At 30.3% G+C, this 19617-nt stretch overlaps 1 protein-coding gene across 1 annotated transcript; it reads right to left on the bottom strand.

Annotated features, from left to right (window-relative positions):
- Positions 1 to 3011: 3011 nt before the first annotated feature.
- Positions 3012 to 17198, bottom strand: LOC107454248 (dual specificity protein phosphatase 19). The gene is made up of 2 exons (XM_016071372.4): positions 16643 to 17198; positions 3012 to 3801 (listed from the first exon to the last, which is right to left on the bottom strand). Exons 1-2 carry the CDS (start codon positions 16881 to 16883, stop codon positions 3404 to 3406), a joined length of 639 nt encoding a protein of 212 aa, XP_015926858.1. The 5' UTR covers positions 16884 to 17198; the 3' UTR covers positions 3012 to 3403.
- Between the last annotated feature and the right edge of the window lie 2419 nt (positions 17199 to 19617).

The following is a 19617-nucleotide window of genomic DNA, read 5'->3' as shown; positions in this document are numbered from 1 at the left end:
TATATATATATATATATATAAATAAGGGCAAGGGTGATATTTTTCTTTTTTTCTCAAGAAACGTGAAAATAACAGTCTTAAGTATGGTCCCCCCCAATAAATTTTATCTGACGACGCCAATGGCGTCATAACAAAAAACAGAAACCTTTTTATTGTGACATAAAATATCGCAAAAAGGTAATAATTACATAACTGTTCAAATATTTACTTATAGAAATTTTATTGAAGTCACAGTTTGATTCCAGAAGGCTAACAATTATGCAACATCAAACTTGTAATAGATGCAGAAGTAAGCATAGTCGCCGCAAGCTAGAAAATATAGTTCCATTACGGGGAGTTGTCAAAAGTTTGGGCCCCTCAATGTTGAATTCTCTTTTCGCTTCATAGCTCTATAACTAATTGGGTTATTCAAAAAATTTTTGCCCCACTTATAAAACTCATATGTACCTAAAGATGGTTTCATGGAAAAATGATTTTTTATTCATTACTAGCTGAATACCTGTTTTGCGCACTGGGTGAATTTAAAAAGCAAAAAGAATCAATAAATCAGTACTGTGGAAAAAAATCACAATCCTCCTCAAAACTTAAAGACCAACACAAAGATTTTGATGGAAGAGCCAGGTGGATGACATTTTTATGGGGATGAATGAATTAGAGAAAATAACATAAAGTGATTGCGTCAATATGGGTATGTTTAATGTAACAGAACTGTTTTTACTTTCATTTTGTTTATGATAGAACTAGAATAGAATGCTTATGTTAGAACTAAATGAAAACTTAATAAATAAATACCTGATTTCAGGCTTCTCTTGAGGGCGTATTCAAGCGTTGCGATCGCGAATAACCAGGTTTTATGTTTAAATGATGACTTTTTAAAATCGTTTACTGTTTTTTCAAACTTAGCTTTTGGATTAAAATAAAACAATGCAAGATATTTTAAACAATTCGCGATTGCAACGAACTATAGGGGGCGTTGCTGTATGAAAAGAATTCCTGCGATTTCTATATGAACAATCATTCAGTTGCTCTGGAGACGTCTTTTAATGTAGCGTGTAGCATTGTAACGTTCCTTCTTTATTGTGGCTTATTAAATTTAAAAAAGAAAAATGTTTGATATTTTTTCTTATGCAAGCGAAAACAAAATGGTATGGTTTTTTTAACTTAATAAATAAATGCCTGATATTTCCAGGCTCCGCTAGAGGGCGTACTCAAGCGTTGCGATCGCGAATTAAATGCAGATATTTTTTGATGACTGAAGACTTTGAATGAAGACTTTTTGATGAATAAAGACTTTTGATGACTGAAGACTTTGCAGAACCGTTTTCTTAAAGCAAGATACTTCAAGATATATTTGAATAACAAACTGTTGACTGATTATACTGTTACAGTAACAAATTAATCGTGTTTGCAAGTTGCACAAATGATGAAGGCTGATTTATACAATTCAATTCAAAAACATTTATTTTAAGTGATCACAACGCTTGAACACGCCCCCTAGCGGGTAGTATATTTTCATGCTTTTATTTATTAAGTTTTTATTTCGTTCCATCAGAAACATTGGCAGCAAAATTTCCCTCAGGAAAAGGCAGAAGAACTTTCAAAAACGAACCAGAACATCGGTAATTCATTTGGAAACAGAACTCTCCCAACATTTGAAGAACAATTTCTCAATAATTTTTGCCTTTCAATATCAACTAACTTGCAACCGATAACTTCCGATTTCGTGATCGCATACTGTTACAGATTATTACGGTAAAATATTTTGTTGTTGTTTAAATTCATTATAAATCAAAATGAAGCCAACATTGCCTACTTCATTCCAATGAAAAAACGTGATTTCGGAACTTGCAGAACTGGAATAGTTATAGAATATTCTTCTTCTTTAAAGAATAGTATATATTTCTGAATCAATATAATTCGGAAAAGAATCATCCAAATTACTTGAAATAGTATCATTTGGGTTGATAACTAATAATTTTTTATCGTTTTCTTGGTAAGTATTTTTTAATTTTAAATAAATAATTTCAACTAGAATTTAGCTATTCTGTTTTTAAGTTACATATTGAAATTCATATTGAGATCTTACAATTATAAAATTTTGTTGGTGTGGTATGTTATCTAAAAGAAATAAAGGAATAATCTATGTATACATTATTTAAAAATAAAATTTTCAAACGAAGAACAATCATTCTGGAATTCTCCGGATTTAAGTAAGTGTTATGAGTCTTACAATAAAAAATTTACTTGTAAATTCTTTTTTTTTCTAATTTGATGATAGTTCTCGATAGAATGGTTTTCTGCGTCTGATTAAGAACTTGAAGACTGGAAAAAAGAAACAAGATTAAAGTTTTTAATTTCAATATAAGGAATTTTTTTTTCTTTCATTCTTTATTTTTAGTTTATAAATAATGATTTTTATTGAAACTTTATTTTTGATAAAAATTGTCGTCAAAAATCTGTTTTTTGTAAAATTAAATGGTATAACATTATGTGTTTCTGTATACTTTTTGCATGATTTTACTGTTTGAAGTGATATGATATCGAAAAGTATGGAATGCGAGATTTAAATCGATCTTTCACACTAGATTAAATCGATCTCTCACACAGACTAGACAAATTTAGTAGAACGATTTCTTAGGCACTAGGTTTTAACTCTATTTACAAGATTTTTACAAATATTTTCCGATGTGATTTGGATGTTTCTTCTTTAAAAAAATCATATTGTTCTGCTCAAAGGAATTCGTCTCAAATAGCAACGCTGCCCCCATAGGTCGTTGCGTTCGCGAATAGAGTGTTTCCTAAATTGTACAAAAGGTGCAAGCACATTTTAACATGAAAAAGTGAATATAGAGTTTTCCCTTCACTTTTTACATTTTAGGAGACAACATCTTTAATTATATTAGCTTATTCCAAATTGTTGTTTCTGATACTAACGTCAATTTTATTGTTTTTACTAGTTGTATAAAAGGTGAAAGCTGACTTTAGCATGCATTTTACAGAAAACAAAAATGCAGAGTTTTTTCTTGACTTTAATATTTTAGGAGACAGCAGATTAAAACAGATTTTAGCCTATTCCAAATAAATTCATCTTCCAAATAATTCTCATTCATGTCAATGCAATAGATTTTGTTAGCAAAATGTACGAAAGGTGAATGTTGGCTTTAACATGAAAATATGAACATAGAGTTTTTACTTCTCTTTTTACAATTTAGGAGACAAAAGCTTCAATTAGATTGTCATATTGTTCTTTTTGATCACATATGTCAATTCAATAGTGTGTATTGGTAAGTTGTACAAAAGTTGAAAGCTGACTTTAAGACACATTTTACAGAAAACAAAAATTTTTACATTTTACAGAAAACCGAGTTTTTTCTGCATGTTGGGGACGACAGCTTTAAGTAGATTAGCCTATTCCAAATAATTCCTTTTCATAGTCTCTCAATTGCAACATGAATCCTTCATTAGGGCAAATGATAGGCCTCGCTTCTTTTACTTTATTAATAGCATCTTGGAGTCGCATGTGCTGTCGGCTCATTAAGTAAGAAATGCAAATAGTAGCGGCCCTAGATATGCCAGCATTACAATGCACAAATATCCAGCCTTTACGTCGACCCTCATCCATGAATTTATGGCATTCGCTGAAAAAACGATGAATGTCCATATCTGGATGGTCCCTTATGTTTAGTCGTTTGTAAGTTATTTCTGCTGGGAAACAGTTGGGGACGCCTGTGGCCACATTCAGAATGTGAGTCACGCCAAGTTTTCGCAGTCGGGCAAGATCTTTGGCGACATCTTGCGAACCTGTAAAAAATTTTAAATCGATCTATTATAAGTATATATTAGTCATATAAATTATGTACAATAAGAATAAATGGGTTTCTCAAAGTCCTTATTTCCTTAAAGGTGGGGTTGGGCAAAATAATGATCTCATATTTTTCATATTTTTCAAAGTACTTTATTACTATATAGTACTTAATACTTAATAGTTCTTAATATTATATAGTACTTAATACTTAATAGTACTTATTTTAAAATTTTAGAAGTGCCTAGGTCATGCGATTTTTCATGCATATGCAAGAAGCTTTTAGGGGTTTGAAGGACCGGCAATAAATTATACGAATGAAAAAGAATGTTTTTGAACACCCTCTGCCAAAAAATAAACTCTTGTCATTTACATTGATTGTCATATGAAATAACTGCATGCAAAACTTAGCTTAAATATTCATTTTTATAAAAAATTTAAGTTTTTTCTACTTTTCTACTGCAGAAATATTCAATAAAATTAAACAAAATTTTTAGAGCAATTTTCAATTAGTAATAAAAATATGAGTTTAAAATTTGAAAACTCGAATTAGTAATTATATATAAAAATAACTCGAGGTAGTAGACAGAGAGAGTAAATCTTAACTATGATTTTAATCATTTTTATTTTGTACCCAGATTAATGCTACTCTTGATATTTTAAAAATCAAGACTCTAAGCGATAAAAAAGAATTATCTTATTCAGAGAAAATAATTTAGTTTTGTGTCTGATTTGGAAAAGTCCTCAATGTCCTTTTATTAAAAAGATCATTTAAAGTGCCGACCGTAAATTTTTAAAATTGCAACTCAGTAAAAATAATTGTAAGAAAATAATATGATTATTATATCAAAATTTATTGCGGTAAGAGTGATCTTTTTTTATTTTAAGTTGGCTGATGATGTTACGAAATAATAACAATAGCGATTCTGAATCAGTAAATTTAAAAGTGTCTGAATATAAAAAATAAGAAATATTCATCGCTTTATATTATTCTCTAAGTAGAGAATTTAATGATATAATGAAATCTTGATTTTTCTCCGTTAAATAAAATGAGGCCTTTCTTTTTTTAGATACGAGATCGCTCATTAAGAGTTTCGGAAACAGTTGGCGAGATGCCAGCAAGACAATGGCATTTTCATGCCAAATGTCAATGCCAAGATCACGACTATCGCAGTTTCGTGAATAATCCACTGAACAGAAAAAGTAAAACATTTTGATCTATTCATTCACTTATGAATAAAATTGTGTCAAAGAAACGGTAATAAAAGTTAAAAAATTTAAATTTAAAAAAGCAATTAAGGTAATAAAATGGAGATTTCATGATATGGGGAACTACCAGTGGTCGGAAGGAGCGAAATTACTGTAGTCGCTACTTTTTCCGTAGTTTGTCGCTCTACTTTTTAAAAGAAGTAATGTAGTGAGTAGTGCGATACAAAAAAATAAAATAAAAAAAAGCATTAGTTTGTAGCGATTCCTGTCAACCACTTTCAACGTTAGTTAAATAAAGAAACAAAGTTCAAAACCAAAACAAAATTTCAAATCTGATAATTACTTCGCGCAATGAATATGTCTCTGTGGCCGTCTGATGCTCGGAAAAATCGAACGGTCGAATTGTTCCTGAGAAATCAGATTTTAAATATCTGATTTTTTTAAAATTCGATCTCACGGGAACTATAAAGTACGTTTTTTTGTAAATTAAAATATCGTCTGCATTAATCCTAATCCTAGAACGTGAAGATGCGAACATTAAATCAAAAGTTATTCAGGGTGGCCCATTTTTTTATTTTTCGCACTGTACTTTATTTCTCGGAGAATATAAAAAAAGCATTGATCACTTAAATCACACATATTTGATAATTTCTTGGCATTTCCTAAATCACTGTCGAGAAAAGCATAGAGTTTGAAAGTTAAGAGAACAAATTCGTAAAAAGCGCTATATAGAATAAAAAACTATTTCATGTAAACATGAATTAAACTTCTTAATATCTCCTCCTATTTAACACCAAGCTAATTTTTTATTCAAAATCCTTTTGAATACTGGTTGGTGAAAATTAAGTTCTCCAGTTAAGTTTGTCTTTTAAAAGTAGCGAAGTAGTGACTGCATTTCGAAAATAGTTTGTTGTCGCTATATTAAAAAAAAAAAAGTAGTTGTACTTGTAGTTAACTACAATTGTTATAAAGTAGTTGTAATTAACCATAAGGAAAATGTAGTTTTCCGTCCACTGGGAACAACAATCACTTCATTTGCATCGTGTCTTAATGAAATCATAGCTTTTTTTTAGGCTTTGTAGAGGACGCTTCATGGTAAATTCTCTCTCACCGACATCAGTCATTTCAAAGTATAGAGCAATTGGGGTTCATTACACTGGAGTTCCGTAAGTTAGGATTTTTTTAAACTAATTATGACTTTTGAAACCTGTCACTATGTTTTCATTCAACCCATAATCTATTATTTATTTTATATTTTGATTCATTCAGTGAAATTATTTAAGTAAAATGGAAAGGTGAAAGGAAATAACAAAATTAAAATGAATATACTTTCCCATACATTATTATTGAAAATGAATAACCAAAAGAATATACATTTACAAATAATTAGACCAGTATTTATCATCAAACATTACAATTTTAAATGAAATAACCAAATGACTTGTTATAAACAGTAACAACCATTCTCACAGTTTATAATAGTTGTTTTTTCAAAAAACCGTCATTCAGCTCATATGACTCCATTTCAACTAGCGACAAAAACTAGAAACCACTGCAGACCTGAAAATTCAGCTGATTTAGCATAAAAACAAATTTGAGACTGTTTTTGATAAAAACAATGAAAACATTTCTTCTCAATTATTTCGTTGTCATTTACTGGTTAGTATAGTAACAGTTGCTAATGAACTTTATTGACAAAGTCGGGTTCTGTGAAAAAAAAGCTCGATGATTTAGGGTTTCATAACCGAAAAAAAAAATTATTAACCACTGGTATTGAGTATTGAAAGAAGTGAGAGTTTGATATTATGTGTACCTAGAGTCGAAGTTTCGAAAGCGAGACAAAAATTTTCACACTATTCAACTGCAAACCAAGTATGGCAAGACGACACAATGGGAAAGTAATTTTGCCGTGATTTGATATTTTGTAAAAGAATAATCACCATTTGAAACTTTAGAGTTTACTCTGAGTTCACTTTACCTTCACTTTTTTTTATTTTTTTTATAGACTTTACATTTTGAATGACCAACGGAGTTGAATCCACAGTTGTTACCGCGGTGTAGCGCTCGCTTCATGTATTGATTTTCAATATTTTCTTTAGATGTTGCGTATCGTAAAATTTAATGTCAACAAAAATCATTAGGAAAAGAAAAAAAAACTGGATTAACATTTTTTCCTGCATTTTGAAAAAACTGAATCTTTTATTTATATTGACCGACGTTATGAGAAATGCAACAAAATCAAAACCTGAAAAATTTAATTCGCGAAATTCCCACTTTATAAACGTATTTTTAATATTTCATAAAATAATTGTTCAATACATGACTTGTGGGCAAAATAAAAAAATAAACAAGAACACCTACACATGAACATAGGATCAGATTTTAACTGACTCATTTTATTGGTTCGAGAGTCTAACCTGAAATCTATAGATTCATGAGTGCAAACGATGCTTTTTAGGCGGATTTGCATTTTAGATTTTTAAAATAACGAGGGTAGCCACACACTCTGAAAAAACAAATTGTTCTACTAGAATTTTTTAATATTTTTGAAATAAAAATAGTGAAACAATAATAAAATAATTCTAAATACTATACAAGTCTTTGAAAAACTGTTTGGGTGCAGGTTGAATCAAAGTGATTTCAACTCTCAAAGAAAATTTTTGTGTCAAGAGCTGATGGGTTTATTACTTATCCGCCCGTGGTATTTTTTTCTGGTTTTGATAATGATTTCTATGTCTAAATGAAAGATTATTATCTGATTTATTTCATAATGACACCCCCTTTTTTTTACCAGAATAGGGTAATGATAACCAAATTTAATGTTAAATCAAAATGAATGATTTTACCCTGTTCTGTCGAAGAAAAAGTCTAAAACATACCCAAAAAGAAACCTCCGAATTTTTTTTCCTTTAACCTTTTGACGCAAAGGGGACTCCGGTGTTCTTTATATATATTTATTTTTCCTATTTATTTTTCAAGGAACACGTAAATATATATTTATTATATATATTTATGTGTTCTTTATTTATATATTTTTTTCTGACGCTCTAATTACACACAAAACTACATTTTAGAAATTTAGAATTATATAAAACAGACTATTTAGTGACTAGAAAAATCCTTTTAAATTATCGGAATTATATATTTGTACTAAAATATGAAATTCAAGAACTGTAGCTTGAAAAAAACCTGACCTGGGCTGTGTAGGCGTCAGGAAACTCTCCTTGTATCAGAAAGGTTCGAATCCCGAGCAAGGCATGGTTGTTCTTTGATTCTCTGTATTATTTGTCCTTATGAAGGGAGCAACGTAGGCCCACCTAATAGGGTGCCCCCAGGAAGGAAGGCCAGCAAATCTGCCCCTTAAATGCCTGAATGGACGAAATCTTAACAGATGTGGGCATTGGAAATAAGAAAAAGCTTGACATATTTAAAATTCAAAAATTTACCAACCATTAGTTTTTTTAAATGAAAGAAATTTCAATGATGTATAACTGTTTCTCCTTGGACATAAATAACTGCAAATTTGAAAAGTTGTAAGTGAGTTTATCTTTAACGCAGAAAAAAAAAAAAAAAAAAAAAAAACACCAGTGTTTCACAACATAAATCATTATGATGCTAAATATAATATTTTTCACTTATTTTGACCTAAGTTAATACAAAATAACAAAAAAAAAGAGTATGGAGGATATGTTTAATAAAAATTGCAAGTCAAAGGATCCTTCGAAGTGGTGAAAGAGATGAGTCAGATAGAAGTTGTGGCAAATCACACTCAGTAATGGAGCTGCTAGTTGGTGGAAGAGATTTTCCAGAGAATCAAGGAGGTCAGAATGAACGATCGCCACTACCACAGGGTAAAAGGCAAAAAAGGGACATTGCCTTATGAAGACAGCTCTGAATTCAATACGAAATTAAGATTCAATCACGATCCGTTCCCATGTGTTTCGAAGCTTTTCGCCAAGGATGATTTAAAAGCAACAGTGCAAGTGCCTTGCACTTGGTAAAGCTAAGAACTATCTATACCAACTTACCGTAAAGAATTATCTGGGCTTTAAATATGCCAAATAAATGAAATGTTTCAAAAAGCTATTTAAGAATCCTCCATTCAGCGAAATTTTTCCACTTTAAAAATTTTTTAAATTAATAAATAATTCTCAATTTTTTCAATTTTTTTGGGCCCTAATAATGCAGCGTTGGAGTAAGTTTTTAAACATTAAAAAATTAGACCACGCACGCTTTTTTCCACATACAAAACTGTGGCTATTCATTATATCGATATTTTGAGCCATTTTAAAAATTAGCATAGAGGGCGCTGAGACACTTAACATGAACAACAGTTGAAAACTCACAGCAGTTATGAAAATAGCATATTTACATAATAATATTATTCATTTCTTTTCATGAAGACAATAAGCTGTAAACTTTCTAACCGGAAGTTGTGAAGGTAAAGAGGTCGAGATTCATTATTGTTTATATTTGTATTGAAAATATCATCCATAGATCTAAAGGCCTGGTTTCTTAGGACAGGACGCCGTCAGCTGGAAATCAGCGCTAACCTCTGATTGGTCCATTTGTGAGTTTTATAGTATACGTCATCGAACGCTCATCTTGATTTACAATTGCCGTCCAACTCAACTGTAGTTGGATTACAACGTGACGTTAACCACAGAAGCAATGGCGGACAACATCCAACAGCACATTGAAATCAGCCAAGATTTTGATTTTGTCATTAAACATAACTTCTTCATTAAACATAGCACTCTTCATTTAGCTCAGTTATAATGTGTTTTTTTTTTTGGACAAGGTCATTATTTGTTCTCTAAAACACTGGTCGACAATAACAAAATCAATACAAATTCAAAATAAATAATTTGCGTTGAAATTAACGCATGCGCAATGAGAGATAATGTCTGCGTTGGACCGACTGCTCACGCTGAGCTAACAAAAAGTATTTTTTTGGCATCAGCTCTACGTCAACTTTCCGCTGACGCCCAGATAAGGCGCTAGTTCTAAGAAACCAGGTCTTGAGCTAACCCAGTATTTTGTTGGCGTCAGCGAGACGTTGACGTCCCGCTGACGCCCAGATAAGGCGCTTGTCCTAAGAAACCAGACCTTAAGATGTGCATCAGCTGATAGTCATAATTCCTCCCACGTGGTCAAAGTGACTCCGTTTATTTTATTTTGTTGATTTATTTTTTAAAAAAGATTTTTGATGGGGTGATTATATCTGTTCCCTTAAGAGCTTTTTTTAAGTAATTTAGAATGTTAATTATGTTTTTCTTGTATTTTCAACAAGTCATATTATCTCTTTAAGTCGTTAAAACATTTGAATTTATTTTTTAAGGAAGATATTGGAAATTCAAAATAAAAAAAAGGTTATAAGTGCTTATAATTATCCCAATTCTTTGACTACAACATATAAATGAATGAAAAGCCTTAAAGCTAACACCCAATGTGTAAACATACATTGCAAATAAATGTCTATTAAGCGGCAAAACAAAACAGACATTCAATGCGGTATAAAATTTACAGAAGAGAATCTCTCTCAGTTTCGCAATAAAATTCGAAACATAAAAGATCCCGCCTAATTTCAGAATCATGACAAGTAGTAAAGTTTCCTGTTTTTCCGAAGTTGGCGACATAAAGTTTCTTTCATCCAAAAATAAAATCGCTTCGTCACGAAATAAATATCTAAAGCAATAAATAGCCATAAAGAAGTTGGCGATTTTTGCGGCTTCATATTTTCTGGCCGGGTTTTATGAAACGATTTCGAAGTTTATTTTCCAGAAGGGAGATAACTCGAATCCCCAGAGAAACTTTACGAACTTCGAGTGATCCCTCGGAAAAAATCTGTACAGGAATCGTGTGTTTGATTTTAGTGTTTCAATTCTTTTATTTGTGTGATCGTTAAATGAAAGCATTTTGTTACACGTTTTGTTGTATGTCGTAGAAAATTTAAAGAATTTCCGAAGATGCAATTAAAAAAAAGTGTGATCCATGTTTCGTGATTTGAAATGATTGTTTATCTATAAGTACCGGTTGCTACGTCTCCTACTACCGCTCATGTTCGCCTACCGCCTAACGGAGAGAGCAACCTCGCAAAGTTGAAGGAAACCCCTCCCTCATTAGACAGCAAGAGTGCTTTCCCATCATGTACTGGCTGTACGTACGCAATTAAATGGGTACTTTTATTAATTTACTTTTATGTCCTCAATTGTATGATTTTTTGTAATTACTGTCAAAATTTACAGAAACAGTAATTTTCGTAATTTACTGATTTGACGATTAAATTCGTGAGTTCTTAGTTGCAAAGTCTGCGGTAAAACAGTTGAAGATGGGCCTATTTGAATGCAATTTTCGACAATAATTATTATTAAAAAAACATAAAATTCGTATACAAATAAGGTAATTTAGTTTCGATAAATAAAAGTACCGATCCAAATGCGAATAATCAGCCAGTCCATAATAAGGGAAGAGCCCCTAGCGACGTATTATGATATTTACCGCTTGCTGCACATTTCTCAAGCTTTGTGCTGAATTAAATTTTATAGTGAGTCCCATTTGAAAGTGTTCAAGCAACACAAAGTAATGCAGAGAATACATGACAGCAAAGATAATTTTAGTTTAAAGAATGTCTCGATAAAAACAATTGCTGTAAGACATTTAGAATTATGGCTGCAATCCTGTATTTTGAGAAATGACCTAACTCTCTTGCGAGGTCATCATAGAGCCTGTTCATGCATTTTACCACAAAACCATTCCTTCATGGCAAAAGTACGCTAAAAGTAATAAAATAAATACGTACAGTGCGCAAAATAAAAAACAGCCACCAAGAATAACTTTTGATCTAATGATCGGATCTTCACGTTCTAGGACTCATTCATAATGGTTCGAGAGGGTGACCCCTAATATGCTAATTAATGAGTACAAACGATATTTTAAGTTACGATATCAGACACAAAAATGTACTTTCTCTGAGTAAATCTATCTTCTTTTTTTTTCAATGGATCCCCTAACTATTGGGAGAAGTCGCAACCTGGTAAATTGGCGTCCAATAGTTTAGTCCAGAGAGCGGTCTAAGGTTTAGACTCTTTAATGTTAATTTTACTTTCTGAGTATTTCCCTATATCTCGAGAATATTTTAAGCGAATTGAAAAATTTTTGCACACAATTACAAAATACGTTTGTTCAAAGATAATTCCATACAAAAAATAACTTTTAATAAATATTTTTTTTATTTTTCACTATTTTATTTAATAATGGTCGAAAAATTTTGAATTGTAAGGTATAAAAGCTTTTGCATGAGTTTAAAGATTATAATTTTACGTGGTAAAATACAAAATTTGAGCAAAATCGGTTGAATAGTCCCTGAGAAATTGAATTTCAAAAAAAGACAGATGTTTAAAATTATTTATTAAATATTTTATTTATTTTATTTAATTATTTTATTTAAAGATTTATTTAATTTAATTATTTATGTAATTATTTTATTGAATGATTCATTTAATTATTTAATTTAATTATTTATTTAATTATTTATTATTTTATTTAATTATTAATTATTTTATTTAATTATGTTATTTAATATTTGTAATAAACTGTTGAATTAAAAGGAGCATAAATTTTGAAATTTCAAAAGACATAATTCAAAATTAAAAATTGGTTAAATTTTCGAGTTATAGAACGTCAGAAAAAATACGTATTTTAAAAATTTTCATTTCTCAAGAACTATTCGAGAGACTTTGGTGGCACATGGAGGTTTGCTGCTTTCTCAACAATACACTGATATCTCGAAACATTTTGAAAAATGTTTAAGAAAATAAATTAAACTTTTTAAATAATAAATGCATTTAATAGGGGTTTTGTTGCTATCTTCTCTATAGTTTTTTTAACCATAGAAGAGAAGAGGGAATTAAATAGGAGTACCTGCCAAACTTAATTCAGCTTCAATTTGGGTGTGTTCTTAAATGAACTATTGCAGTATAAAACATTTCAAGAGTTTTTTTTCTTTCTCTTTTTAAATTTTGCTTTGTGGAAATTGTAACTTAAATCAAAAACCTATTGGAAATTTTACACATTTCCAAAACTTCATAGCTTGCTTTTATCTCAACCGATTTTCCATTTCTTTAATCAGCAGGTTTTAAATTACCAAGTTAATACTCTCAACTCTCTTTTTTAAATCATTTTCATTTTAAGATAAAAACAGCTATTAAAATTTAACAAGGGATTATTGTTGGAAGCTGAAACATCAAAACATTTTCAATCTCTGGCAAAACTAAGCCTTATTAGAAACATCCTCGAAAATGGCGATTAGTAGAAACATCTCCACGTTTCAACAGGCAATCAAACTGGTTCTGCTTTCTTCGATCCATCTGTTCTCACTAGTGAGTTGACAGATTTTAATAGCGTTTTTATTGTTTCCTCGCTTAAATATTTATTTGTTACCCTAAATGTGCTAAAACGGATTTTAAAAACTTATATTAGAGGTGATTATTACAGAACACTCTATTTATACGCATAAAATATTTGAAAATAAAGAAGAAAATACCCTCCTAAATTTATAAATGACTCGCTGATTCTAATGCATTTTTTTAAATATTTGATGAATAACCACAATATTTTTAGTTTCTTTTTATCTAGCTTTGTTTATTTTAGAAATAAATCTTCTAGATATAAGTTCTTTTATAAAAAAAAGGTATAAATTCTTTTATTTATATCTTTTTTTAAGTAAATTTTTAATTTTTTAAAATTTTAAATTAATTTCTGCTTAAATCGATTTTTTAAAACATTTAATTTCCTACAAAGTTGTTGCATAAGTAGAACAGCAGAACATCTGCATCAATAGAACACCTTATTAACATTCATATAAACTGTTCGTGTTATGGCATTTGCTCTTTTGTCGCTTTCATTAGCTGCCGAAAAAGGGGTTCTGTCATTTGCATTTTAAATATTTTATCTCGCCAAAAACTCTAAGAGATTGTCAGTTTGTAACCTTTATTCAGTGAAATCTATTATTCCGAAATCTATTTAGTTTCTTTAAACAAGAAGACTAAAATAAGGTCTCTCTCCGAGAAATCTCATTTTTTTTTTGTAACTAAGAACCTTTATTCATAAACATCTTCAACTCATAGAAATTGAAAGAAAACGAGCATTATTTAAAATGATTCATTAAAAGTTCTAGTTTGTTGAAATTTTTCTAATCTGTTAATTTTTTCGCCACGCGATGATACATCCACCTATTTAGTTCATAAGCAATCAGAACCGAATGAACTCTTTAAAGTTAGAAGCCAATTCATCAAATCTACTCCAAGTATAAAAAGAAGCAGAAGAAAAAATTCATTTCAAGTGCTAAGTTGCCAAGCTCCGTTTCAGTAGCATGAATAAGATAACCTTGTTATGAAAAAAAGCTTTTCAACAGGGAAAGTATGTATAATTTCTCAGGTTAAACGAAAGAAACCTTCGGATTTTATATTTGTTTGTAAATTACTATGATATTTTTTAAAATTTTAAACATCTGTTTTTCAAAAACTGTTAAATATTACGGATGATCTAGAAGGAACAGTTTGACTCCAAGATCCAAGTTTCCAAAATTTATACTGACCCAAAATACGAAGTGTAATATAATATATTTAATAATTGTATTGAATTAAGTAGTTTCATTTTTAAAGCTGTTTATGTATATTTTTTTGAAAAGAAATTTTTGATAGTTTACTTTTTTCTTTTCTTTTGTTTAAAAAATATCATAGAAAAGTCATCTTTTATTTTGTTGCATTATCAAATTTTAATTCTGGAATGTTTAGCCTTTTATTTTTCATCATAGAAAAAACACAATTTATTAAACCTAAAGAGTTCAAAGTTAGAAACATATTTTTTTAAAAAATAAACCTATAATTTTTACGTTTTTTTTTTTTTGGAAGTATAAAAGCTTTAACTTTGAAGATATTTTGTATTATTTCTTTTCAAACTAAGAACACGGTATGTATCTCATTTAATTTTTTTTTTAATAATTACTTATAGCGTTCGAAAGTTAAATGGCTCAACAATAAATAATAAGAAGACAGCAAAAGAACGCAAATGTAAGACAGGGAATGCTATTAACTATTATGCTACAATTTCATTGGGAGCATCAAAGTCATGACAAATCGATCAGTATTCAAATAAAATCAGAGTGGACCAACGGGCAGCAGAGGTATTCTTACCATTCCCGGTGGTATGGGTTCCTCTCTTGTCGGGCTAACTTTAGGAAGTTTTCGTGATTTTCCTTTTCAAATAACGGAAATGTGCATTACTTCCTTTTAAAAATCAGCCTTTGAAAATACCGGAGCTTGATCCATGAGTTCTATTGTCTTCTGGGTTGGATTCGAAATTAAAACTCGACAGTGTTGCACATGGATGACCGGAAATTCATTATGGATCAGATGTATTAGAATAAAAGTTATGCTTTATGAAATAAGGGAAACTGAATCTCTAATTTTTTAGTGCGTTCAGTTTAATGCATGTTTCATCTTTGAAAATTCGCTCATAAAGACTATAGAAAAATTAAGTTTCTGCACTAAGAATAATTTTTGAAAATCGCGCAAGTTATAAAAAATGAACAATTCATTTGAAAGATATCGTTTAGTTTAAACAATGATAGCATTGATAAACCTCCGAAGCTTAATGAAATCTGTACATTAGAGTTTGTCAAAATAAATGTTATGAAATACCGATATTTTTAAATATATCGATAACGATAATTCAGAATGTGTTCTCATGATACACCATGAAAACTTCGACTGATTGTAAATATCGAACATATTATAATTATCAACCACGATATTATCGCGATCATTATCAACAACGTAAACATCAAATAAGCAAATGTCACTAGTACTATCAATATTGATTATTTTCGAATACTATAATTATTTAATACGATAATATTATGCGTATTATCTATAATGATAATTATCAAATACAATATTATAGTAAGTGTTAATAAATTTCGTTTGAGCAACGAAAATATTGACAGATGCAAAAATAATGTAAATTAGTAAAATTAGAAAAATATCACGATACATCATGAAATATTATTATTTCTTGAAAAAAATAGTGTAATATTAAATTTCCGGAATCGATGTGAAACTATGGTTCAAACTATTCAAAACATCAAATTTGAAATTATAACAGCTTAATTCGTACACGGCATCATAAGGGTTTTGCCTGTATACATTCTGTTTGTATATATTCTGTCTATGCTCATAATATCATATGGAGAACTACTTACTTCAAATGAAATTAGTGGGAATGAAAGATGGTATAAAAAAGAAATGTCAAAATTTGACCAAATATTGAAGAGTTGCGGGAAAAAATTAACTGAAAATTAATCAAATTAGAGAAATTAAGCTTTTTAATGTATTTAAATATTTGAAAATAGCTAGCAAGCAATTTTTTTTTCTCATTAGGAACTGCTTTTTATAAACTTAACAGGATTAGTTAATGGTCCATGCCTATAATCGACAATTCTTTCAAAACCTTATTTGCAATTTTCTTTGACATACATAACAACTATGACATTCAATAATCAAATCGCGGTTTACATTTTAGTGAATCAACAAGGTATATAATGACAAAGAAAAATCTAAACTTATTAACCTAGTAATAAACCTGGCAAGATGAGAGCCACCTGAAGATCGGGTCGATAGTCCTGCGCAAACCACCTTCTTCTACTGGGTGTTGCGTCATCTGTGGTTACACAGAAGTCACCAGAACTGGACTTCTTTTCTAACTCCTGTAATCCACCATATCTAGTCACCCTGGTCTCAACAGATCTTAATCTGGATGGCCTGTATGACTTCACTTCATCTAATAGAACAGATTTCACATCTCTGTGCATGTTTGAAGTTACGAAAATCGTCTGAAATTTTAAAATTGTCTGAAGTTACAAAAATCGTCTGAAGTTATGAAAATCGTCTGAAGTTATGAAAATCGTATGGAATTACGAAAAGTCGTCTGAAATTACAAAATCGTCTGGAAAAAAAGAAACAAAAAAACAAATATAGTTGTTTTAATTCTTCCTTTTAAAAGAACAAATCTCTGTCCATGGCTTTTAGTTCGAAATATTCGCCAATACTAAGTTCAAAGCCAAGAAGGTGCTGATGTCACGTCTTGCTCTTGATGCTGGGGAACGTCACGCCATTTGGGTGAAATCCAAAAATTAGAATTGTTTGAATCTAATCAGCAGGTGCATGTTGCGTAAGGGTTCGTGAGACGAAGAGACTCATTAGGTGGAGAAGAATTGTGAGGCGAATAAAAACAAGATTCTATTATAAGAATAAAAAAGGGGTCCATTTTAATGGATTTTGTTTTGCGTCATTACTGAATATAAAATCATTGCTTTTCAATTACTGTTCTGACATTGAACATATTTTTTGTCTTCCGTTGAGTTCAACATACGAAGAAGCGTATGAGATTTTATGGAGGGTGGGGATATATTTTTATCATCACGCATTCAAGAAACTACGTGTTACTTTGATTGCACATTCGGCCAGTGACGTACACAGACTTTTGGGTGCAAGATTTATTAGTGCATCCTATCTAAGACTTACCACAAAAAAATTGAAATTTTAACTTAAGACAAAAACACCATAATACAGAGATACATTCGGGTATTTATAATCCTTAATTTTATTTTAATTTAAGATAATAAAAATCGCAATTGCGATGAAAGGACAGAATTTAGAAAAGGTACTAAATTGGAACATTGTTATATACACTTATCACATTGAAGTGAAATTAATCTCAATAATGGGAGAAAATTACTCACTCTGTTGCAACAAATATATTCAAAGTTGAGTTAACTCTTCCTATTTTTTATTAAAAAAATAATATCTTTTATAAAAAAAAACTAATTTTATTGTAACTTAAAGTGCTATTTTTTACGGAGCGTGCGCCCTCGAGCTTCGATCGTGCCATCGCACCGCGGGTGTAGTTGTTATTTGAGCCACTGCACTCAATTGGGGTATTGAACGCAGAGCAAAAACAGGGTTTTCTCACAGGTTACTAGTAATGAGAAATATAATTAAATTGTAACATACATTAAAGATTAGGATAAAACAAAGTTCATATTTTAATACAGTAGAGCCTCGATCGATCGTTTCTGAAGAGATCATTCATTACGAACGATAGATGTGGGAAAACCATTCGAAGAATGACATAAATATGTACGAGAATCAATAAAGAAGTAGCAGATGTGAAAATAAACTTAATAATTAATTTAAAATTTAAATTAAAAAAAAAAATATGTACTTAATGCAAAAGAAGGACGAATTGAACACATTTAATGTAAAATATTTGTAAATTTTGGTTTTAACAGAATTTTCGGGACCAGATGGCCTGGTTGGCTGGGCTCTGAACTCATGTTCGTGAGAACGGGAGTATTGTAAAAGGTGACCGGTGCACGTTAAATCGTTCGGGTCACAAAGTCCTTCATGTTCCCATAACAAAATATACCTTTGGGGTACTGAATTGGAGATGGATCTTCTCTGGTTCAGGTCAAAATTACGATCTGTCGATGAATGAACGGGTTCGTCCTTTAAAACGGCTGTGAGGTATGGGTGTGGTTGAATTCTTGGCCTTAGATGGCACCACTGGAAAACAAGAACAATCGCCACTCTTGTCTTGATGGTCCACGACAACAACAACAGAAACTTTTCTACTTAGCACGAACAATAATTATATTTGTAACAGATAGCTGCTTATTTCCCGTAAGTTACAGAAAGTTTTTTTATTGTTACAACGGCTTCAAGACCTGGTTGGGAAGATCTCGTATTTTTCATGACCTAAAAATGTGCTACCTAACATCGAGTAGATTGAATCAGTCATCTATCATCAGTTCATGGGTGGAAATTCAATCCTTCATCAAATTCGAAATTCCCGCCTGTTATATTTCACCGATTATGGTGGTGGCGAGATCTTACATTTTATATGTTTTAAATGACATTGCCAGATAAAAGAAATTACAATTATCAATTTACACGTGAAAATTAAATAGAGTCTATTAAAAGAATATTCAGATCTCCTTCCATCCTTGTTCCTTTGAAGCTAGAGTTTGATGACAAGGGAAATAAAATGCCTCTTATAATACTTTTATAACTGTCAAAACTATTAAATGTCGCTATTATTGTTTTTAAAAGATTCCATATCCATCTATTTGTGGAGTTTCAAATAATTAAAAACTTGTTTTCTATTCATTATCCATTTCTAGTTCGCCTCCTCTTTAAACAAATAACTTCCTTACTTTCAATACTAATAAGTCTGACTTAAAAAAATATTCCCATTTGAATTCCATTCCAATATAATTTTTCCTCTTATAATAACCCTCTCATAATAATCTTAGTATTTTTAAGACCCACTTCGTTTAGTTTTACTTTATTGACATTTAATCATAACAGATAATCGTGGAAAATGGAAGAAAAATTCTTTTTTAATAATAGATTGTGTGGAGTTTATGATAATAGAATTTGAAAATTAGGTAACTAAATTTAAATCAATGATAACATTTCTTAAGTCTTTATAATTTTTATATAACTAATATAGGTTTGCGAACTGTGGAATAAAAAGTAATAACC

This window comes from Parasteatoda tepidariorum, chromosome 5 (assembly GCF_043381705.1).
Source record: "Parasteatoda tepidariorum isolate YZ-2023 chromosome 5, CAS_Ptep_4.0, whole genome shotgun sequence".
Classification (NCBI taxonomy): Eukaryota; Metazoa; Arthropoda; class Arachnida; order Araneae; family Theridiidae; genus Parasteatoda; species Parasteatoda tepidariorum.
Note: the sequence above shows the minus strand (reverse complement) of the source record. Positions and strands in the feature narration are given on the sequence as shown.